General features: G+C 37.1%; 1 protein-coding gene across 2 annotated transcripts in view; it reads left to right on the top strand.

Annotated features, from left to right (window-relative positions):
• Positions 1–25,443, top strand: part of LOC133526104 (seizure protein 6 homolog) — a 118,811-nt gene that overhangs the window by 58,167 nt on the left and 35,201 nt on the right. Inside the window, exon 3 of one of the 2 annotated variants that reach the window (XM_061862572.1) lies at positions 23,225–23,437. In XM_061862572.1, the coding sequence (XP_061718556.1) occupies positions 23,225–23,437 (213 nt within the window). Of the gene's footprint in view, positions 1–23,224; positions 23,438–23,600; positions 23,818–25,443 lie in introns of those variants that run through there. The other variant, XM_061862581.1, reaches the window with a different exon arrangement.

The following is a 25,443-nucleotide window of genomic DNA, read 5'->3' as shown; positions in this document are numbered from 1 at the left end:
TATTACCTTCCCATAAATTTCCAACCAGAGGTAACAGTTGTTTAGACCACTGCATGATTAAGACCAAATTTCCAAATATGACAGTGGTATGTGACACTTCAATTACAGACCACTCTTCAGTTATGCTATCCATTTCCAAAGTCAAAACACAAAAGCCTAAACCACTTCAAACTTATAAAAAAGTAGATTATAACTCGGCTATACAAGAGTTAAACCAAGTAGATTGGGACTCAGTGATAAAAGGATCGGATGTTAATCGTGCAACAAATGTGTTTCTGTATCTTGTCAGTGAAGCTCTAAAAAGACACACAAAAATAACAAAAGTCTCACATAGAAAACGGAACATAAAACCCTGGATTACACCAGGTGTAATACGTTGTCTCAGACACCGAGACAAACTTCACCAAAATCTGAAACGTGACCCCAACAATAATATCATTAAATTAACCTATATACGATATAGAAACACTTGCAACCGTATGCTCAGTGCGGTTAAGCGAGCCTATCAGAGATCATTAATTAAAGAACATCAAAACAATTTAAAAAAGCAATGGAACATAATAAAACAAATTTGTAATTTTAATAATACTACTGATAACGAGAGAAATCTTCTTACATTAAAATCGTCCCCTCGAGAATCCCTAAACCACGTAAATACATACTTTATCAATATTGGTAAACATTTGGCAGACAGTATTATCAGTGACTCAAACCTTTCTGAAGCCGAACGGGTTAGACACGTTAACTCTGCTGTAACCCCTTTGAATTCTATGACTATACTACCGACAGATGAGCAAGAAGTAAAGGCCACAGTTCTTTCACTTAAAACTAGTCAATCATCAGGATGGGATGGTATTTCATCATATTTCCTAAAGCTAGCTCTTGATGTGGTAGCTCTCCCAATCACCAAGATTTGTAACCTTTGCATTAGGAATGGCAAATTTCCAGATGCTTTAAAAAAATCTGTTGTGTCACCTATTTATAAATCTGGAGACAAAAATACTATTGCTAATTACCGGCCAATATCACTATTACCTACACTAGCTAAGGTCATAGAAAAAATAATCAATAAAAGGCTAAAATGTTATCTGGAAAAAAACCATCTTTTAAGTACTAATCAGCACGGATTCAGGGCACAAAAATCGACTCATGACGCAGTATTACAATTAACAAATTTCCTTGTTGATAAACTTGATAAAAGCAAAAAAACATTAGGTATATTCCTTGATTTAAAAAAAGCTTTTGATACTGTGTCTGTTCCAATATTGATAAAAAAGCTAGAAAATGTAGGAATAAGAGGTTTACCTTTACTCCTTCTTCAGGACTACCTTACAAACAGAAAACAGGCAGTAAGGGTAGGAGATCACTACAGTGTAGAAAAAAATATTAACTACGGCGTGCCGCAAGGCAGTGTACTTGGGCCTACTCTCTTTCTACTTTATATAGATGATCTTTGTAGAATGGTACTCAAGAACGCTCAAGTGATAACGTTTGCTGATGACACTGTATTGCTTTTCCATGGAAACTCTTGGTCAGAGGTTAATACAATTGCGCAGGAGGGATTTAATAAAGTTATTGAATGGTTAAGTACTAACTTATTAACACTTAACTTATCTAAAACAAAGTTCATAAACTTTAGTGTAAGAAATAAAAACAGACCACCAGAAGGCACTATTATAATCAAAGCCCACACATGTCTAAATCGCACTAATTGTAATTGTCCTTTGATCGCTGAGTCTCCATCTATAAGGTATCTGGGAGTTCAGGTGGATAAACACCTCAACTGGCAGGGACACATTAGTAGCCTTACGGGGAGAGTGCGTAAACTGACCTACGTTTTTAAAACATTGCGGCATGTTTGTGATAAAAAACTATTACTTTCTATCTACTACGCGTTGTGCCAATCAATCACAAGTTACTGTATAAATATTTGGGGTGGTGCAGTAAAAACGACTTTGCTAAAACTTGAAAGAGCACAGAGAATTGTACTCAAAGTCATGACATTTAAAAACTATCGTTATTCAACTACAAGCCTGTACAGAGAAATTTCGGTTCTAACCGTCAGACAACTATTTATTAAGCAATTGATCCTTATACAGCATAAAACTCCACCTGACTTCCTTGATTCAAGACGAAGAAACGATGTTGTATACTGCATTCCAAATCATAGTACCAAGTTTGCTAAACGGTTCACTATGGTTCTCGGTCCAATGGTATATAACAAAATTAGTAAAAGTACAACCCTAAGAACACTCACAACATATTCTTGCAAGCTGAAATTAGAAGAATACTTAAAACTGTTGAACTACGACAACACTGAACTTTTAATAAAATGAGTAACTGGCATACACACACACACGCACACACACACACACACACACACATATACACTCACGCGCGCGCACACACACACACATACACACACACACACACACTCTCTTACACTATTACTTACATTAAAACCCACACCTTTAGACATACACCCACTCACACTTAGCAACGCTAACACACACATACATACTTATAGCATTAAGTTAATATAGCTTTATAAAGTTATTACATAAGTTTCAGATAAGTGTAATTTTCATACACATACCATTAGAATTAAGTAAATAATAAAACTAAATATGTACATCTTGACATATTATACAAAATTATTATATAGGTGTCAGTATCGACGTAGACTATCTACTTGGTATAAAACCTATAAATGTATAAAAACGAAACAAATGTTACGTTATATTTGTAAACATTATAACTGAAGTTACTAGAAAATCATTATGGCTATATAATATATTTTAAACGATCCTAAAACGCATGCTAAGACAAACTTGTGAAATTTTTAAGATTACTGTGATTCTTTTGCATATACTACATGTTTACACTTACTGCAACTAGCATCGGAATCCGGTTTTTTGTCAAGCGACCCACGTTTACGGGTAACATTTAACTTAAGTGATAACATGATGTTGCTTATTGATTGTAAACAATGTTAACATATTAAAAATAGAGGATGGCGAATCCTGTTTCCACCGTGATACAGTTGAATACTAGTACGGGGAACAGATGTAGCTTACTTTATTCATGAAATGTTGATCATATATTATTTTATTGTAATCTAAACAGTGCAGTTAATTGACCAATTGTCCACCTTATTATATTGACTTAGGGACTGTAGTTGGCCATGTAACTGTACTGTACTATATCTACTTGCTAAGTTAATTAATAACTATATCTATGTAAACAAAAACGTAAGCAAATATTGTCCTTTATTACTGAATAAAGATATTTATTATTTATTTATTATTATTATTAAAAGTAAATAAATAAATATTATAGGACATTATTACACAAATTTTATTTAAATGATGTGAACAAATTTAGCGCTCGAATGCAAACAAAATAACACAATATATATATCGAATGACAAAACACATATCTTCATAAATAATAACAATATTTTGTATCACATGAGCTATCACAATCGCTGCCTATTTATCTTGTCTGACTCTATTTTTGTATACAAAATATTTGTATACAAAAAAAATGTTACTTTAAGTACTAAATAAATTTGTGAGTTGAACTCCAAAATGGGACTGGGCCGGCCATGTCTACCGCATGCATCCGGAGAGGTGGGCTAGCATAGCCACCAAGTGGATGCCGGCAGAGGGACGAGGACCGGGCAGGCCCAGGCGAAGATGGCGGGATGACCTGGACAGCTTCTTGAACAACTGGCCGGAGGAAACACCAAATCGAGAGTCGAGGATATCAAGGGGAGAGCCCTTTGCCCGGCAGTGGGACACTCAGGCTAAAAAAATGTCTACAAACATTTTACGTGATAGTTCATATAGAAATGAACTATCATATCATTCGACGCGAGAGGTACAGGCACTTCATTTACTGTTGTCTCAGTGACAACCCTAGATGCCGTAGTACGCAGCCTCAATGGCTACTACTGGCGCATTCCTGACGTAATTCCAGCGACAAAGGAACTCTACTACCTGGAATCTGCGAACCACGTTCGACGTGTTGCCTCTCTGTCGCACTTGTAAATTCGAACGTAAGTGTAAAAAGGAGGCAACACGTCGAACCTGGTTCGCGGGAGACCCTATGCAATAAATGTTTACTTGTTTGTTAAATTACACTAAAATATTCGCAATGGAATAGTTTTTTTTTAATTTATTTTTTCTCTTTTACTTTACTTTTTAAATCCAATTGAGGGGGAATTTAAATCTCCTCGGTTCAGAGGTGTAGGGTTAGAGCCGGTGTAGCTTTATTTGACGTTCATAAGCGCATTGTAATATGCCTACTTGAATAATAACATATCTTTATCTTTACTATAAGTAATTAAAAGTATCAGCATCATTGTCAGTATGAAATTACATTAGTTTCGCTAACCCAGTGATCGTTGTAATCTTCTTCTTCTTTCTCCGGCCTTATCCCATGTTCAGTTGGGGTCGGCTCTCCTAATCGCCAGCTTGTTCTATTCTGGGTCGTCATTGGATCTAATTCTAGAGCTTCGAGGTCACTATTTACTACCGATAGCCATGTGAGACGGGGCCTTCCGGAACCTCTTGGACCGGTGTCGATAGCTAGCACTTTACGGGCCATATGGTTTTCGGGCCTTCTCATAACGTTTCCGTACCAGCGTAGACTCGTTTCGGCTAGCTTATCAGATATCGGTGTTACTTTCAGGCTTCCACGTATACACCGTGGGCCAATTAAACCCGACAGATCTCAAAGGTGTATTCTTGACCGCATTTAGAGACTAAAATGTCATACAATGTTTTCTGAAATCGGTCTTGTTTTAGAGATAATGACAATTTCTGTAAAAATTTGTTTCTTTCATAACTTAGTCAAAAACGCCTTTTTAGCTGTGACGCTGCCACTATGTGACTTGGTTTAGACATACCTACTGACAGATATTAAAGTTTTAAAGTAAACTCGCAATTGTCGTCTGTAAATAAAAATAAAAACTTTACTTATTCGTTGTAATGATTTTTTTCACCAAGGTGTAAAAATAAATAACGTGTCGTGTGCAGAAAAAGCAAAAGGATTTTTTTTTCAGAAAAAAAAAAATTTTTTTTGGCGAATTTGGCCAAAACTCATAAAACATTTTTTGCTCCTTATGACCTCACGAATGCGTGGTTAAAATCTGTCGGGTTTAATTGGCCCACGGTGTATACTTATTTACCAGTTTATCCATGAGGGTTACAGCTGCTGACCAGCGACCGTTGTAATCCTGTCCGGTACCCCTAGTGTAAATTTGATCGACATCATAACGTGACGAACGCGTTTGCGTTAAGTCTCATTTTGTATAGGATTTTGAGTTTCCAAAACGCCCCGCTTGGCGCGCTCTTTCTAAATCCAATACAAAATGAGACTAAACGCAAACGCGTACGTCACGTTTCGAAATCGAATTTATTTACACTAGGGGTACGGATTTCAATCAAATAGTATCATTTTCTAAGACGTCACGTCGCGTCGGGTGATCATAGTGTGATTCTGTACCCCTAGTGTAAATAAATTCGATTACGTAACGTGACGTACGCGTTTGCGTTTAGTCTCATTTTGTATTGGATTTAGAAAGAGCGCGCCAAGCGGGACGTTTTGGAAACTCAAAATCCTATACAAAATGAGACTTAACGCAAACGCGTTCGTCACGTTATGATGTCGATAAAATTTACACTAGGGGTACTGGTCATAGAAAATACTAATAGGTACAGTTAGATTGGACTCAACACGCGTCAGGTCTAGTCGGGTCGCATCACGATTCAATAGTGCCGGGGTAGGGTGGTTCACGTTCGTGAACGGTGAAGTGGCAGTGGCACCCATTTGGTTACATTTATTATGTTGATAAAAACTTTTTAACAAAAAATAAAACCGATTTCAAATATTAATAAAAGCGCCAAACATGTACCTATAACATTTGAAGAGTTCCCTCGATTTCTCCAAGATCCCATCATCAGACACCGACTTGGTGCCAACGGGAACATCTCGGGATTATACCCGTTCGATAAAAAAAAAAATTGAAAATCGGTTCACGATTCTCGGAGATATCGAGTAACATACATACAAAAAAAAATCAGTCGAATTGAGAACCTCGTCCTTTTTTGAAGTCGGTTAAAAATACTCCAAATTTTGTAACTTTATTTCAACTACAAGGGGGGTGCTCAACCACTGAATTTCTTCAACGTTGTATGAAATAAAAAAAAAACAGTTTTAGATTTTTATTTTGCCTTTAGCTTACTCCTTCATCGAAAACCTCCGCCAATGGTCATCATATGTATTGAATTGTATGGATTGACGTGTATCTGACATGAATAGAATAGGATATTTTTTATTGTATAACTGTGCGCATACAAATGTGGTCTTTTTAGGGTTCCGTAGCCAAATGGCAAAAAACGGAACCCTTATAGATTCGTTATGTCCGTCTGTCTGTCCGTTTATGTCACAGGCACTTTTTTCCGAAACTATAAGAGCTATACTGTTCAAACTTGGTAAGTAGATGTATTCTATGAACCGCATTAAGATTTACACAGAAAAATAGAAAAAAAAACTCTGAAAAATATATTTTCCTCAAACCCATACATGTGGGGTATCTATGGATAGATTGGATAGGTCTTCAAAAATGATATTGAAGTTTGTATAATATTTTTTTTTAAACTGAATAGTTTGCGCGAGAGACACTTCCAAAGTGGTAAAATGTGTCCCCCCCCCCTGTAACTTCTAAAATAACAGAATGATAAAACTAAAAAAATATATTATATACATTACCATGCAAACTTCCACCGAAAATTGGTTTGAACGAGATCTAGTAAGTAGTTTTTTTTAATACGTCATAAATGGTACGGAACCCTTCATGGGCGAGTCCGACTCGCACTTGGCCGCTTTTTTACATTGTAAATTTCAACAGTTGCCTGCTAGGATGTACAATTTTACATGGTATGTATGTACAAATAGCCATACATTTGACGAGCCCCTCTTCGCAAAAATCGGCAGACTGTTTTGCGTTTCGGCCTTTAATGTTAAACTATGAAAATACGATATGAAGTTTGTGATTCAAGGACTCTATTGTTTCTACTCACCGGCACCAATGGCCGCTGAGGTCATCGCGATCATGTCATTGTTTGATAACTTGACAATGACATTGACATTGTGACGGATGGTTCGCCATGCTGACAATTGTCACCTGACAATTATTAGGTTTTCTGGTTTCTCGACCTTTTTTATTTCTCGAGAGATTTGAGACAGTAATGATCCTAAAACGAGACGAATTCTTAAGACATTTGAGGGTAGTAGCAGTTCAAAAGTTACAAAACATGAAAATCGGTTGAAGCCAGAACGATAGGGGACGGATTGAGGCACTTTTTTTTATTTGTTTGGTAGAAAAACCATTGTTTACAATGATTTAACTACCTATAGAAATACACTGTAGACACATCACGTGTTTACGCGTGTTATCTTTTTACTTATCACAAGTGATTTATTTTACGAGTTCTCGAGGCATTGAGTTTTCTTTCCCGTCTCACTCAACTAAGGACAAATTTATGGAAATTTCTCGTCTCGAGAATTCTCGAGCAGAAACCCTAACAATGACCTTTAACGTAAATTTCTGGCCTAAGAAGTAAAATTAATCTACTGAACTAGAAATATTTTCTACTGTAGTAAAGTAACGAGTGTTGCGACGACCGGTCTGGCCTAGTGGGCAGTGACCCTGCCTATGAAGCCGATGGTCCCGGGTTCAAATCCTGGTACGGGCATTTATTTGTGTGATGAACACAGATATTTGTTCCCGAGTCATGGGTGCTTTCAATGTATTTTCCTACTCCTCTACTGTTATCTGTCATTTATGCATTCATTAACACGAATATAAGAACATATATAAAAGATTTCAAGAAAAGTCTATATTGTCTATTCCTCATAAAAGCTCTTGTGCTTTTATAAGATATAATGTTACTGCGATTAAAGGCTACCAACCTAACAAAACCAAAACGAATACAGTATTAAACTAAGTGCATTGCTGCCAACTTACAAAATATTCATTTGGTTGCATAGTAAAAATAATTACTTCATAAGTCAGAAACACGCATGTGACACCCGTAATATAGCAACACCCATAGACTACGAAGACCGCTTAGCGTTTGTTAGTCTCCGTAGGCTACGGTGGCCAAAATTGAGAAAAAACTGTCCAAAAAATTAATTTGCAAGTAGCAAGTACCAGGGCCTCATGAGTTCCGAGGAGGTGTCGCTGACCGGCTGGCCGCGGCCCGGGGCGGGCCGGGCGCGTAACAAGGTATGCTCGCGCGTCTTGACTATATACTTTTGCTGTAATTTGTTTACCTAAATTAAGATTTATTTTTGTTGACTCGTAGGAAAAATATTGTATGCAACGTTGTATAAGTAGGTCAAAAAATTCTCGTGGCGTATTCCTTTACAATGTTCGCCTACGCCTTCGGCTCCGGCTCACATTGTAACTCACGCCACTCGCCTTTTTTGACCCTTCTTATACAACTGTTGCATAAAATACTATAAAGTATTTATATATTATATATATCGTTGTCTAAGTACCCACAAAATAAGCCTTCATGAGCTTACCGTGGGACTTGCCGTAAGCCTTGTTAAGTGTAGCAGTAGCATATCTGTTGTCAAAGTATGAAGTGCTTCTATAGTTGATACACCATAGATTGCCTAGATTTTATTTATTTATTATACTACCTATTTGTCTTATCTATATTAATGTGTGATGTATCTATTAAATTACTTGTAAATCTTAATTAATTTTAAGATTTGTTGTACACCACTGTATGGATCTCGATCGAGGATGGATGGTAAACACCCCTATGATGGGACTGGCATCAGTTATGGGATGGTATAGACAAATCCTGTAAAATAAGTATTTACCATAGCTTTTAAACGCTGGCAACATTTTACCATAAACAAGAGCAATAAGTTATTTTTTTTTATTGATTTATGTTAGTTTGAAAATTAATAGGGAGCGTGCATGAACTGTAGGAGGCAGCACAGGAGCCGTCAGATTTTTGGCGCGAGGCGTAAATGTGATGTTTATTGTTCCGATGTAGCCCACAAGATGGCAGCACTTACTATGCACAAGAAAACACGTGACGTGTAAATGTACATGTTTATGGTTACGATTCAGGCCACAAGATGGCAGACCCTCCAACGCGCACGGTTCCTATAGCGCCATACGTCCCATGAGTGGAACAAAAAAGCGTAGTTTTTATTTGTTAATAATATTGAAACCAACTGCAGCAGCTTTCATTAAATATATAGAAAACATAAAAGACGAATAGGACATTCAACTTTTAAAGCGTAAAGCGGTAGAAAATTTACAGGTGTCGGTGAAATAGCAAAAATACTCCAAATTTTCTCTTAAATGACCCATGATTAGTGCAGTGTAATACGTCGTTTAGAATATATCAGCGATTTTTACAATCACCGCATTCGCTAGAAGTTACTTCTAGACCCAGAAATGTATAGAATATATTTTCACAACGAGTCATACATGATCAATAACAGTATGTGATAACCACTCTGAAGTTTAAGTTTTAACATACCAAGGTTTCAATATACATACGTATGCAAAAGCGGCTATAGTTATTAATATTTACAATACTAGTTGATGGAGGGTAGATTTAGTTTTTTTTTCTGCCAACAAACTGTACTGCAGTTTGGCAGATTAGTAGTTTAAGGCTTTTTGTAATCTTCTTTTGATTCAACAAATAAAAAAAATAAAAAATAAAAACTTATATATAAGTATACATGACAGGTTATTATGTGTGTGGCTTTTTCTTAAGTTACAATAGCTATTTCTGTGGCGTTCTGACATGAAGAGAAAAAACCATCAGGTATCAAAGTTACTATGGGAACCTTCTAGACTAGTCACTAGAAAGAAGGTTCCCATAGAAACTTTCATTTTTATAATAAATAAAAGAGCCCCATTCAGATTTCCATACAATTCCAATATGACAATATACCCCTTTAAAAAAGGAAATCATATTGAAAGTAAAAGTGTCTCTAACGTTTTGGAAATGGTTATATAAAACAACTTAAGTATTAACGAATACAAAAGGCACTTAAGCCCTTTTTAGCTTTCAACTCACGGGCATTAGCCTAGATCCTTCGCCGTCGAAAAAGTTACAGCAATTTGAACTTTATTTGTAACGATTTAAAGTTACTTTTTGTATAGTTTTGAGGTAATTTCCGTTTATTTACGCTAACTTACGATGATGGTTTTGACGAATTTATTTCAGATTTGGTAGAATGAGGTGTTTATATGTGAGCTTTGGAACTGCTGGTAAATTAACCTATTGGCTGTGTGCGCGACAGTGTCGCCGACTAGCGGCTCTGGGTTCTTCTTTGTTAGAAGACAGAATGACTTTAAATATACAGTGTGTCCCTAGCCATTGGACAAAGCCGAAATGTACATACGCATTGTAGACCAATAGTGGGACCGGATTTTTGCCCTATAAGTTTCGATAATTCTAAAGATAGAAAAGTGATGTTTATCTGGTATGGGACATATTTTTAAGCATATTTGTAATATATGAAGAAAATTTAGAACGAGCGTTAGATATAAATAAGGTATTTATGTATTTTTATTAATGAATTTTGAATATTGAATTAAAGTACAAAATTTAAGCATCGTCTTTTATAATATGTATGAGGCTTTATGCTATCAAATTTTTAGAAAAAAAATCAACGTGCTACTTTGTCAAACTCAAATTAGCTTATTATTTTGTCAATATTGAATTAAAGTTTGAAAAATCCACAATATCATATCTAAATTCTTAAGTTAATAGGCAAGGCAAAAAATTAGAAGAATAGGATATGTGCTTTACAATTAATATGCGTTTTTTGTCCTGTAAGATCTAATATTGAATTAAAGTCCGTAGAGATAAGTCTATTACTATAAAATAATATATGCAGCCATTTTATGGAAAGGTAGAAATATCTGTGTGTAGCTTGCATTGTAATAGTAAAATCAACTTAAAAAGGCGCGAAATTCATAACCACGCCGCGCTGGTCCGTCAACATGTCGGCTCGGCGCGCGGGAGCCTATCGTAGCCGACCTAGTGAGCGATAGATACCTCGCCCCGCCCGCGCCCCCCGCTCCGCTTCGCAAGCGCTGTTTGTCTTTTCTTTCAAATCATTCATTTGTTTGTTTATCGTGCACATAAATTAGATGCGGACATTACATGAATTTAATTATAGAATGAAAGTTATTATGACTTCAAAATGAGTGAAAAATGTTTGATATGTGTACTGTACTGACTTAGTAACAGAGAAAAAACGAGGAATTGAGCAGTTAATAACTGCGAGCAAATAATCTTTCTTGGTGATGGGAAAGTTAAATATTTCTACGGGAAGGAGGAACTAGGTTTCCATAAAAAGTGTAGATTATACATTGAGTCGAAGGCTATGCCGGCGTACAAAAGACTAATGGAGGTGGCATCAGAGGGCTTACCGCGAACCACGTTCGACGTGTTGCCTCCCTGTCATACTTACGTACGAATTTACAAGTGCGACAGAGAGGTAACACGTCGAACGTGGTTCGCGATAGGCCCTCAAATGTACAGCCAAGTGACGATGATGAAAATTACATTTTCAAAACTTTTGTCTTTTGTTACCATTGTGTTAGCCGCCTGTACTTACTTTCAAGTAGTTTATGTTACTGCTACATAATAAAATGCATTAAAATACACGAGTGTGGGCTTAGGAAACGAATGAAGTGAGTTTCTTAAAAAGATCACACGAGTGTTTTAATGCCTAATTATCTTATACCTTTAAACGAGCAATTCTTGTATATATATATTTCCGGGATCTCGGAAACGGCTCTAACGATTTTGCTGAAATTTGGTATATGGGGGTTTTTGGGGGTAAACAATCGATCTAGATTAGTCTTATGTTTGGGAAAACGCGTGTTTTCGAGTTTTCATGCGTTTTTCTTTCGACGCAGAATATGGTCGCTAATTTCGTGATGCCGGCCACTGTCCGTCTGGTCCAGCGGGTTAAATTAAGACGCGGACTGCTAAACGAGTGTTACGGGTTCGAATCTCGCCTGGTGACTAACTTTTGTTTTTTTTTTTATATGTTCAATTTTATATATAATTTTTTAATTTTTATTGTTTTAGACAAGTTTAATTTAGTAAAAGAATGTAGTTAAGATTATCACCTATACACCACCATATTACAATAAATAGTTAGTTATAACCGAGCAAAGCTCGGTCGCCCAGGTACTGTATAGTTATTGCAGGTAGTTCGCAATCACATTTTTAGCACAGGCATTATAAGAGAGGTATGGGCATTGTAAATGTCATCTGGCTCTGTGTGGTAGGGCACAGCACAGCGGATGTCATTCCAGATCTAGAGCAGAACCCAACTGGGGAAGTACCCCCACCTTACAGAAAATCGCAGCCAAATAACACTAGACCCTACTCATAGTGTTGTGTTCCTGCCGGTGAGTAAGGTTGCCAGAGCTCAACGAGGGGTGGGAGGGTGTTAGGGTCGGCAACGCGCATGTAACTCCTCTGGAGTTGCAGGCGTACATAGGCTACGGATACTGCTTACCATCAGGCAGGCCGTATGCTTGTTTGCCACCGACGTAGTATAAAAAAAAAAAAAAAAACACACAATTAAAATATTTCATACGACATGTGCTAATTATTTATCTCAGTGTAAACAAAAATATATCATAATTATGATATCAATTTTCAAATTCAAAATGGCGGACATGTTTTATAACTTATTTTAAGAAATTATGAGTAGTTTAAGACTAAAAAGCAAGAAATTGTTTCTTGCTTCTGTTTGTATATGTATCATGTAGTATTTGATGTTTTCATTATTTTTGAAAGTCCTCAGGGTGCCGATTACGAAAATGACATCCATTATGGAACCCAAGATGGCGGACATTCATTTTTCTTAAAAATCGGTATGGGTGTCATCTCCGAGGTTCTTCGAGGTTCCGATTACGAAAATGACGTCCATTTTGCAATCCAAGATGACGAACATTATTTTTTCTTAAAAATCGATATGGGTGTCATCTCCGAGGTTCCTCGGGGATCCGATTACGAAAATGACGTTCATTTTGAAATCCAAGATGGCGGAAATTATTTTTTCTTAAGTCGATATGGGTGTCATATCCGAGGTTCCTCGGGATTCCGATTACGAAAATGACGTCTATTTTGAAATCCAAGATGGCGGACATTAATTTTTCTTAAAAATCGATATGGGTGTCATCTCCGGGGTTCCTCGGGGTTCCGATTACGAAAATGACGTTCATTTTGAAATCCAAGATGGTGGACATTAATTTTTCTTAAAAATCGATATGGGTGTCATCTCCGAGGTTCCGCGGGGATCCGATTACGAAAATGACGTTCATTTTGAAATCCAAGATGGCGGAAATTATTTTTTCTTAAAAGTCGATATGGGTGTCATATCCGAGGTTCCTCAGGATTCCGATTACGAAAATGACGTCTATTTTGAAATCCAAGATGGCGGACATTAGTTTTTCTTAAAAATCGATATGGGTGTCATCTCCGAGGTTCCTCGGGGTTCCAATTACAAAAATGACGTCAATTTTGGCGGTTCTTGTTGGTGCAGATTTCAAAAATAGAGACCATTTTAGAATTAAAGGTGGTTGATATCACGGCTACACACATCGACACCCATTTCAAAAAGTAGCGTCCGCCATATTTATTTTCAAAATAGATGTCATTTTTGAAATCCACACCCCTAAAAACCCAGAAAACAACACCCATGACGACTTTTTCAAAAAAGTGACGTCCGCCATCTTTATTTCCAAAATGGACTTCATTTGTAAAATTAGTACACATACATCATATAACATGAAAACTAAAAACATTTCCATCCTCTTTTGGGCAGTTGTGTAAGTCTGTGATAACCCTAGGTAGGTACGGAGACCTTGAGCGGTGTCGGCATTTAGGCAAACATCAAAGGCGTCGGCCCACTGTTACTTTTTACACTGTGCTTTTAGTGTGTAAATGAAAACGTCACATGATATATCAAAAGAAAAGTTATTTTATCTTATACCTTTAAACGAGCAATTCTTGTATATATATATAATAATATTTCTGTGATCTCGGAAACGGCTCTAACGATTTCGCTGAAATTTGGTATATAGGGGTTTTTGGGGGTATACAATCTATCTAGATTAGTCTTATGTTTGGGAAAACGCGTGTTTTCGAGTTTTCATGCGTTTTTCTTTCGACGCAGAATATAGTCACTAATTTCGTGTTGCCGGCCACTGTCCGTCTGGTCCAGCGGGTTAAGACGCGGACTGCTAAACGAGTGTTACGGGTTCGAATCTCGCCCGGTGACTAACTTTTTTTTTTTATATGTTCATGTTTATATATTTTTTTTTAAATTTTTATTGTTTTACACAAGTTTAATTTAGTAAAAAAAAAGTCCTATGTAATAAGAGAAATCGACAATAGATGGCGTTACTCTGTGACAAGTGCTGTAAGGTTAAAATCGATTGTAAATAATAATAATTGTCAGTTCACATTTTACTTTTTAAGTTTATGTAGATTATCACCACCATATTACAATAAATAGTTATAACCGAGCAAAGCTCGGTCGCCCAGGTACTATATTACTAACTGTACTAGGTTGCCTTTTTAACAAGTTGGTCCAGTCCATGGTTGCCTACATTTTATTTAAAAATCGGTTAATCTAGGCGACCATTAACTGGACCAACTTTTTTAATACGGCAACTTTCAAATAAGCTTTCATTTGATATATCATACGATGAAATAACAAACAAAAAAACTAGCCGTACGCAATCTTACAAGGCAACCTACTTGAAATGTATCACTGTGAATTTTGTCTTACATTTATTTCTTATCAGAAATAAATAACATGAGGGTGCATATACCTTATAACGTATCTCTATATAACTATCGGTTATCAATATTAGCATTAGCGGTTAACAACAACATTCCCCTTAAAACAAATAACTATCGCGAGGAAAATACCAAGTCCAAACATCTGAAAAAAATCGGGAAAGAAAAGCTGCAACTGGCTTTTAAAATGGTACAAGGAAGGGTGATCATCTGTATGAGAATGTGTTTTTTTTGTCTCTATTTGACCCAATGGTTGACTGGTAGAGAATGCCTTTTGGCATTAAGTCCGCCATTTGTGTTTTTTTTTGTTTGTGCAATAAAGTTTAAATAAATAAATAATATTCATGTAACGCGATAACGAATTCTACGTGAACGAAACCGCGGGCAATACCTATTATAGTAACAACAAAATAACAATTTTCTATTGCTATTAATTTAAAACACGCTTTAGGAATTTTTTTGATGGACCGTAGACGCAGTCAAGGGCACCCCGCTCCCCACTATCGTTGTTCGCTGCCTCCTGCCACAGCGCGCGGCGCGCGCAAACTTGCCGCGCGTTTGAAACGTAACGTATTTATATAAGCAAGGAATGCATACATATCAGTAATGAGTGTCGCCGTGATTTTATATTTCTAAATTTTTGTTTAGTAACTGAGATCATTGTGGATGATCGATTATTATTAACTCTACAAACTTTAATTAAATATTAGCTATACTGCTTAACCTGAAATCAATATCTAGACAAGCACATTGTCTACATGTCTAACTTTTTACTAGAATACTAAGTTGATCGATAATATCGTAATTTTGCAATATCAGCAACTCTAATTCTATATTTACAAAATAACTCGTGTTTTTACGTTTACCAGAAAGCAGCTGTTCCAGATTTCTAAAAACTGAAAATTGTACATAAATTGAAGTGTTATTCGATATGCTAAAGTTTTCTGTAACTTTAATTCTATATTTACTCAGTTATTAGCAAAAATTAAAATATTCAAATATAACCGAAAGCTCAACCTTAAAATTTCTAACTTTTTACCAAAGTATTATGTAACATACTCCCAATGACATATCAAAAAAGAAAAAACTTTAATATTATCGAAACCCATTTTTGTTCAACCGCTGGTCTATTGGGGCATTTAGAACTAGTGTACAAAGTATCATAACAGCCGGTGTAGCGGTTTCGAAGAAATTAACAAATTACCATTTTTTACTTTGGAGCAGCCTGTATGTGTTAGTAGCTCCTAAGGTAATATCCTCAAAGAATAGTATGGAACCTTCTTCGACCTTTTTGATTATCTTTTTTATTTATGACACTAATAAGCTTCTGACTTTTGAAAAATGTCATCATTATCAAATATTTCGAACAAATTGTCAAAAACACTGCCAAAGATTAACACAGTGTGTTTCTTTTTGTTGTCCATTGCAAATAACTTTTGTTCGAATTTTTTTTAAATCTTTTGTTCTAATTAAAAAAATCTTAACGTCAGAGCATTCCTGAGAAGTAACCCTACGTGGGATTTCAGGGTTTGCCCAATGGCTATGGTCACCCTGTATACAATATGACGACCTGTCTGGCCAAGTGGGTAGTGACCCTGCCTATGAAGCCGATGGTCGAATCCCGGTAAGGGCATTTATTTGTGGATAAGCACAGATTGTTCCTGAGTCATGGATGTGTTCTATTTGTATATTATATTCTGAGTACCCACAACACAAGCCTTAACTTGTCGTTGGACTTAGTCAATTTGTGTAAGAATATCCCTATAATACTTATATTTATTTATATGGGGGTAGAATTAAGGGGCTCCCCGCGGTTTTCATAGATTTTTGACTAGTTTTGACTCGTTGCTCCTACATTTGCAGCACTAGAGATAGAATTATAAGACAAACGGCTCTCGGTTCTTCAATCTTTTATCTCTATTCTGGTCTGCCGGATTTTGAAAGAAATGAACACTTAAAAAAAATGTCAAAAAAATCACTTTTTTCGTTACTAGATTGCTGTGAAGGATTTTACATGTACGAAATCTACACATTTGGGTTCGTCTTTGACGTATCTAAAAACTGGTCAGAGATTTTAATTTTAAACTAATCAACACAAAAGTTATGGCCAGTAAAGCAGTTTTTTGGCCTAAAATTTGTCAAATTTGATGCCGAATATCTCGAAGACAGTGAACTACAAAAGTGAAGCTGCAAAAAACATTAGAAAACTAAGGGATTCAGATGGAAAGGTCATTGGCGTTACAGACCGCCTTAAGGACAATCTCTTGTGGGAGAACTGTTGCTCACTCCGGTGGCGCTAGGGTAGCGCAAGCACATGAACTTAGATGTTATTGACGGAGTGAAGTGCGCTGTCAGTGATTTGAATTTTTCTATCAAAGTCAAAAATTTGTTCGCGATGTATTGTGACGCCACCAATTTTATTGTTTTCGATGGACACTTTTCAAACACATACCCAGATTGTTCTCCTTGCCTCGACCCTCCATACCCTCTAAGCTAATTCTACGTCAACTTCTAGGGAACAATGTGAGTGTAATATTCAGACATAGAAGTTTTTGTGGCAAAATAAAGTGATTGACTAAATCAAATACCGACATGTCTATTATCGATGTTACCTTAGCGTTATAGATATTTTTAACATTGTATAAAAAGATAGCTAACGCGAAACACACAACACGTTCGATATCTTCTTTGATACCACCATTGGTAGTTTTCTTTTTTTTTGACACCGTATTCTACAGTTTACGTTTTTATTTTTAAATACTTAATATACATATGTAATAAAGAAATTCATTTTCATTCTTGATATTTCCCGGTAAATTACAGCAAGTAGAATTTACATCTTTTAACGATTAATCTATAATTGATTTATCGATGTTATTATTTATCGATTCATTTTCAAGCACTCGTTTTTGCCACAAAACTTCTATGTTGGTCATATTTCACATTGATTGGTTACCATCGGGTGAGCCGTAAGCTTTACTATTCACGTGGCAATGGATCGTTTATTTTATGGTAGAAATAAAACGGTATTAGCTATATTATAAATGGTTTTATACGTATATATCGTGTCATTCACAAACACGCGGGCCTTGACTCGTATTGCCGTGTTCTTAAAGGTTAGATTTGACCAATTTGCGCGTCATCGAGGATGACACGAACTATAGAATCTCTCCATTAGCCATAGTGACCGACCGTTTCTCCAAACAAACGTAGTCCCCATTTTCCTCCCCTGATATTGACATTGTGGAAAATATTTGATTAATAATATGTTTTGTCGCTCTGCCTGGCTAAGCGAAATAATATATATGAACCACGAGCTTTGCGAGGACTTTACGGCAGGAGAGCCTAGCAAGCTTTGCCGCTGAGCGATATGTTCAATATTTTTCAGCTAGTGTTTAACGATGAACCCGCTGAACAGACGTAGTAGAAGCTTTATTAGGAACATCCACAGGTGGTCGGGGAAGCCGGAACGATCACAGCGCTTGATGTGGCCAAATGTGGCAAAAATGTTACGTGTGTTTCTGTCAATTTTTTTTTTATACTACGTCAGTGGCAAACAAGCATTACGGCCCGCCTGATGGTAAGCAGTCTCCGTAGCCTATCTACGCCTGCAACTCCAGAGGAGTTACATGCGCATTGTCGACCCTAAACCCGCCCCCCCCCTCGTTGAGCTCTGGCAACCTTACTCACCGGCAGGAACACAACACTATATACTATTCCCATATAATTCCGTTATTTTGTTCACGTTTTTTGCTTTAAAATCATATTTACGATAAAAATAGGTCACGATAGCTGATAAATGCTAAACTGCAATAATACTGGACGAAACAGTAATAGTAAACTTTATATATTTTCAACATCGAGCTATTAGCACATCTATATAAAATACTAGGTCTATGACAATAACAGTTTTAAATGATTCACGGTTAGTTTCACTAGACTTAAATCGACCGGGATATTAACCGTGATTTGATTACCTTTTATATTGTTTAAGATGCATGTAACCAAGGCTCGGAACCGGTTTATTATTCATAGCAAAAATACCGGTATTATTACGTTCTTTTTCGTTCTTTGGTTTATTATTTCATTTTTAATGGGACTATCTAATAATGCGAAGTGGTTGCCTAAACACATGATCCAGTCCTACGTAAAGAGTACAAAATAATTAAAAATATTGGGCTATTTTGGGATTTAGAAATAAACCGGTTCCGAGCCCTGCATGTAACTGCGTCGAAATATCGGGATATAAAAGGGTATCCCGGTTCATATCCCGGTCGATTTGAGTTTAGGTCTATGACATTTCATTACGGTGTATTGTGGCGCCAACTATTTAACCTCCTGAGACCCAGAAGCAATTGTTTTGTTTTTGAATTTGGAACCCTTAGTTTCATAATAAAAGTTCAAAATAGATTTTGGAATATGTACAAAAATTTGTACTCAGGGTCTTAGGGGGTTAATGCTTTTTTATTGACACTTTTCATACATAGAGATTTCGCTCCTTTTTCTACACTCCATAAGAAAAAAACAATGCAGGCCATGGTTGCGTGGAGAAAAGCAATGGGGTTGGCAACTGTCAAAGGTTTGCATAGATGGCGCCATCATAGCTTGCCCCTGTCTCTAGTTTTGTTCTATGAGATTTGGCTTAAAGTACTGGAATCCAGGTCACAAAATTCCAAAAAAAAAACAAGAATTTGACACAATTCTAGGGATTGACAGGGCAAGCTATGATGGCGCCATCTGTTTAATACTTCGACCGGCCAACCCCATTACACTACCACTTCTCAAAGGAAACTTTTATGAGAAGTGCGCAAAGCAAATAATTATATTCCACAATAAAATTGACATTTACTAATAGGGTTGTTTCCAATTTTTTGAAACGCTTGTATTACGTTCTATATTAACTAAAAGTTGCCCTAAAATTCAACTCTTATACTAAAAACGGCTTTAAATATGTTTAATTAACAAAATATATTTTGACAGATGCTTTCGCGCCCAAAACGCTCTTTGAAAATCTTGTGACGTCACAGTTTACGGTTTGACACATAACTACATACACACGTAGAAGATACGAACTGTCAACTGACATCTGTCATTTGTTGTTTATCCCCTAACTGTCAACAGTGTCAATCCGAGAGTTGTGACGTCATCAGAATCTTCAATGACGTTTCGAGTTTGGTCACGTGACGTGTGCCAAATGATATTTTAAATTCAATATTTACAAAAATATGGTCATTACAGGTCCCCTAAAAGTAGTTTAACATGTTCTTATAATCCAAAAGAATTTATTGGGATACAATTCTTTAATTTATTCTTTTGACGACCGGTTTGGCCTAGTGGGTAGTGACCCTGCCTACGAAGCTGATGGTCCCGGGTTCAAATCCTGGTAAGGGCATTTATTCGTGTGATGAGCATGGATATTTGTTCCTGAGTCATGGGTGTTTTCTATGTATTTAAGTATTTATAAATATTTATATATTATATATATCGTTGTCTAAGTACCCTCAACACAAGCCTTATTGAGCTTACTGTTGGACTTAGTCAATTTGTGTAATAATGTCGTATAATATTTATTTATTATTTATTTATTTATTTAATTCTGCCCTAAGTTTTGTAGATGGAAACAACCCTATTATTATGAGAAGTGTTTTAACCGACGTTTACTGCATTTTAATTTATGTGTGCATGGCTACGTGTGCGTTATATTTTTATTACTGGCATGGTCACACAGTTACCTAGCGACCTCGTTGCACAATGTACTATTTTCTTTTTTGGCCCTAGCTGTTATTATCATTTTTATTACACACTTTTATTGTAAGTAATAAAGTACTATGCTTTTTGTATGTTACATTAGTACATTACGATACAAGTGCGAAAAATAGGAAATTCGAAACGAGTGGCGATAAATTAAAACACGACCGAAGGGAGTGTTTTAAATCGACACGAGTTGCGAATTACCTATTCGCACATGTATCGTACAACGTTTTACAGTACATATGGCCCTTTAAATGTTCGACACAGTAACATAATATGCTACTTCTCGCACTAGTGCTATAAAGTAGCCCCATATGTACTGTAAATATATTTTATGAACCTCCAGGTCTTTTTAGTAGTAAGATTTTTTTTTTATGATAGAGGAGGCAAACGAGCAGACGGATCACCTGATGGTAAGCGATTACCGCCGCCCATGGACACCTGCAACACCAGAGGGGTTGTTAGTGCGTTGCCGGCCTTTAAGATGGGAGTACGCTATTTTCTTGAAGGTTTGAAGGTCGTATCGATCCGGAAATACCGCAGGCGACAGTTCATTCCACAGTTTAGCTGTGTGATGCAGAAAGTGCGTATGCTTTATGTGGGTATTATGCAATTTTGGCATATGTATCATGACTGTATGTGTTCTAAATAAATACATAAATACATATTTATCGCTAACCGCTGTAAACCTCAATTGCTCATCTATTCTGAGGCCTAAACCATGTATGATAAAGTTGGTTTGAATGGAAAATGAATCATATTTTCTTGGGGGTCATACTTCTAGCATTTCTAGTTTGCGAGATATGGATGCTGTGTCAACTTATCTTTGTGTTAACCTACCTCGGTCTCCCTTATTCATAAAACCGTGTAATCACCTCCTCCTGAAGTCAGTTAATAAAACCGGCCAAGAGCATGTCGGGCCATGCTCAGAGTATGGTTCCGTATAGTTTTTCTTCCGTCACAATAAGCTTAACTGGAGCTTAAAGTATGGTAGATTGTTAACCAAGGGATGAACTGTGGATTTACGTTTTTTTACTATGAAGGGGAAACTTTTTGCGATAACTCAAAAACAGCTAAACTGATCATATCCGCTATAGTTTTCATTTAATGTCTTTCTTAAGCTCTACTTCCACGATTTTTTCTTTGACCCATGGTTCAAAAGGTAGAGGTGGGGGGACACATTTTTTTTCTTTCGGAGCGAATATCTCCGAATATATTCCTTTTATCAAAAAATGTTTGTTGAAGACCCCTATTAGTTTTGAAAGACCTTTCAAACGATATCCCACACTGTAGAGTTGAAGCAAAAAAAAAATTCACCCCCAATTTACGTGTAGGGGAGGTACCATAATTTTTTTTTTACATTACACATTACATTTTTTTCTACGACTTTGTCGGCTTTTTTGATTTATATATCCATGCCAAATTTCAGCTTTCTAGCACTAACGACCACGGAGCAAAGCCTCGGACAGACAGACAAACGGACATGGCGAAACTATAAGGGTTCCTAGTTGACTACTGAACCCTAAAAACGAAGTGTATTCTGCGCTTAATACAGGTGTAGGTAATCTCGTACATAACGTAAGTCATAACAACCGTTGGAAAATTTATTCAATTCTTTACCATATTCCCTTGCGATAAAGTTCTAAATTCAAAATGTTCCATGTGCTGTATGACTTTTTTGTGTGGTCGGGTGTTTTATAGGACAGATAAGAGTTCGTTGGCCCCAAGGCGACCGTGGAACGGGACCGATTAGAGAACACCCTCTAATTGAACGTGTCTCTGCTAACACGTAGAATAGGTAGAGCCGCCATCAGATATATCTGAGCGGCCAAGGTGCCAAATATCTGAACACGCCTCTATTATGGCTCCTATACACAATGGCCCAGCGTACGCAAGTCCAAGGGACGCATTTATATAGAGGGAGCAATTGATATTGCTATCTCATTCCACCGCATAGCTTCGTCCCTTAGACTGGCCTGTCTGGCCTACGCTGGAGCCCTTAGACCGCGGGCCAGGAGCATATATCGTCAGTCATCGCCTGCTGGTTGATACTTGGTCAGATGAGAGTTTAGATGCTATCATGAATTAAAAAACAGTCAGCCGGTTGTGTCGCGGTGGAAAGACCGTCAGCTGTAAAATGAACATGTAAAACATACGCGCCTTACCACTTTATGTCCGCAAAGTATGCGTAGTATTGCGTAACCGTTTATTTGGAACGCCAATGCTACATGCAAAGTTTCATATTTTTTTATTACTATCATAAAAAGGTAAAGCGCTTATTTTTTACACGTCATCATTTTTACATGTCATTCCTCAATCCACCAACTGAGCGGCAGTTGACGTTCACGAGGGTTGATCATACCGTTAATCACCATTCGAGTTTTCGCCCGGGAGGCGATTGGTCATGTAAATCTGTTCCTGGCTCGCGGTCTATATTGTCAAGGTGCTAGAATGCGTGTTCAGATATTTTTGAGCACCTGCGATATATCTGATTGTCTGTAAATATAATTATATCGCAAAGGCTATCTCGAAAGCGTGGATATATTAACAATCGCTGATATCTTTTTAAATTCCCATTTCTTTTTCAGTTCTCAACGTGGCAGCGGGCAAAGCGCCCATGCAAGCATCAACCGAGGACTCCGGCGTCCCCCAGCGGGCGCTAGATGGCAGCACCTCCTCCGTGTACAGCCCCGAGACGTGTACACTGACGAAACAGGAACGCGTACCTTGGTGGTACGTCAACCTACTGGAACCGTATATGGTGCAGTTGGTACGGTTGGACTTCGGGAAGCCTTGCTGTGGTGAGTTGCTATTTAATCTACTATTCAATATGTTAGTTTACAGTAGCGCTAGAGGGCAGCACTTTCTCCGCGTACAGCCCCGAGACGTGTACACTGACGAAACAGGAACGCGTACCTTGGTGGTACGTCAATCTACTGGAACCGTATATGGTGCAGTTGGTACGGTTGGACTTCGGGAAGCCTTGCTGTGGTGAGCCGCTATTTAACCTACTATTCAATATGTTAGTTAACATTAGCGCTAGAGGGCAGCACTTCATCCATGTACAGCCCCGAGACGTGTACACTGACGAAACAGGAACGCGTACCTTGGTGGTACGTCAATCTACTGGAACCGTATATGGTGCAGTTGGTACGGTTGGACTTCGGGAAGCCTTGCTGTGGTGAGTCGCTATTTAACCTACTATTCAATATGTTAGTTAACATTAGCGCTAGAGGGCAGCACTTCATGCATGTACACCCCGAGACGTGTACACTGACGAAACAGGTAGCCTACCGCGAAAACCGAAATTCGCAAATCGCGGGGATTTTTCTCTTTTACTGTCACTAAGACTTTATTAGAGAGAAAGAGAAAAATGCCCGCAATTGACGAACTTCGATTTTCGCGGCTATGCAGGAACGCGTATCTTCGTACGTCAACCTACTGGAACCATATATGGTGCAGTTAGTACGGTTGGACTTCGAGAAGCTTTGCTGAGGTGAGTCGCTGTTTTAAACATCAGCTTCTAAGTTACTCTGATATCACAAAGTTTGGAAGTGCCAATAAGCGTGATATCTCCATAAATTAATGTCGAAAATGTATGTCAAATTTCTGCTGAGTCAGCTTGGTCCATCTATTCGCTCTGCGCATGACGGTGGCGCCGCTCTAGCGCATATAAAACACATTACATTAGTTACCGAGATTTCAGGACGAATTTATGCACATATGCAGACGTAACGTATGTACTTCGGCTGTAATTCGTGCGTATTTTATTCATGAACAATATCCCACACTATCATCCTACTTCGGATGTGCAGTTAGATACATAGAAAGATAAATTATTTATTTATCCCATAACATATATGGCATTGTCATCGGCAGAGGCCGGAATTCTCGTGGCATTTTTGAACTGGCATTGGGACTTCTAATTTATCGACTTCCGATATACATAAGCTTCCGATATACACGAAGCTGATGGTCCCGGGTTCAAATCCTGGTAAGGGCATTTATTCGTGTGATGAGCATGGATATTTGTTCCTGAGTCATGAGTGTTTTCTATGTATTTAAGTATTTATGAATATTTATATATTATATATATCGTTGTCTAAGTACCCTCAACACAAGCCTTATTTGTGTAATAATGTCCTATAATAAAAAAAAATACTCGTATATCGATAGAAATTAAGAGCACAACATATTAAAAAGTTAATAGTTAATGGATATTTCACTGTAAAGGGATTCATTTAACTAGATAATAATATAGAAAAATATGATTGTTTCTTTTTAGAGTTCCGTAGCCAAATGGCAAAAAACGGAACCCTTATAGATTCGTCATGTCCGTCTGTCTGTCCGATTATGTCACCGCCACTTTTTTCCGAAACTATAAGAGCTATACTGTTCAAACTTGGTAAGTAGATGTATTCTATGAACCGCATTAGGATGTTTACATAAAAATAGAAAAAAAAAACAATAAATTTTGGGGGTTCCCCATACTTAGAACTGAAACTCAAAAAATCTTTTTTCATCAAACCCATACGTGTGGGTTATCTATGGATAGGTCTTCAAAAATGATATTTAGGTTCCTACTATAATTTTTTTCTAAACTGAATAGTTTGCGCGAGAGACACTTCCAAAGTGAAAAAATGTGTCCCCCCCCCCTGTAACTTCTAAAATAACAGAATGAAAAATCTAAAAAAAATATATGATATACATTACCATGCAAACTTCCACCGAAAATTGGTTTGAACGAGATCTAGTAAGTAGTTTTTTTAATACGTCATAAATGGTACGGAACCCTTCATGGGCGAGT

The sequence above is a fragment of the Cydia pomonella genome, chromosome 1 (genome assembly GCF_033807575.1).
Source record: "Cydia pomonella isolate Wapato2018A chromosome 1, ilCydPomo1, whole genome shotgun sequence".
NCBI classification, from domain to species: Eukaryota; Metazoa; Arthropoda; class Insecta; order Lepidoptera; family Tortricidae; genus Cydia; species Cydia pomonella.
The sequence above is the reverse complement of the archived record's forward strand: the minus strand, read 5'-3'. Positions and strand labels throughout refer to the sequence as shown.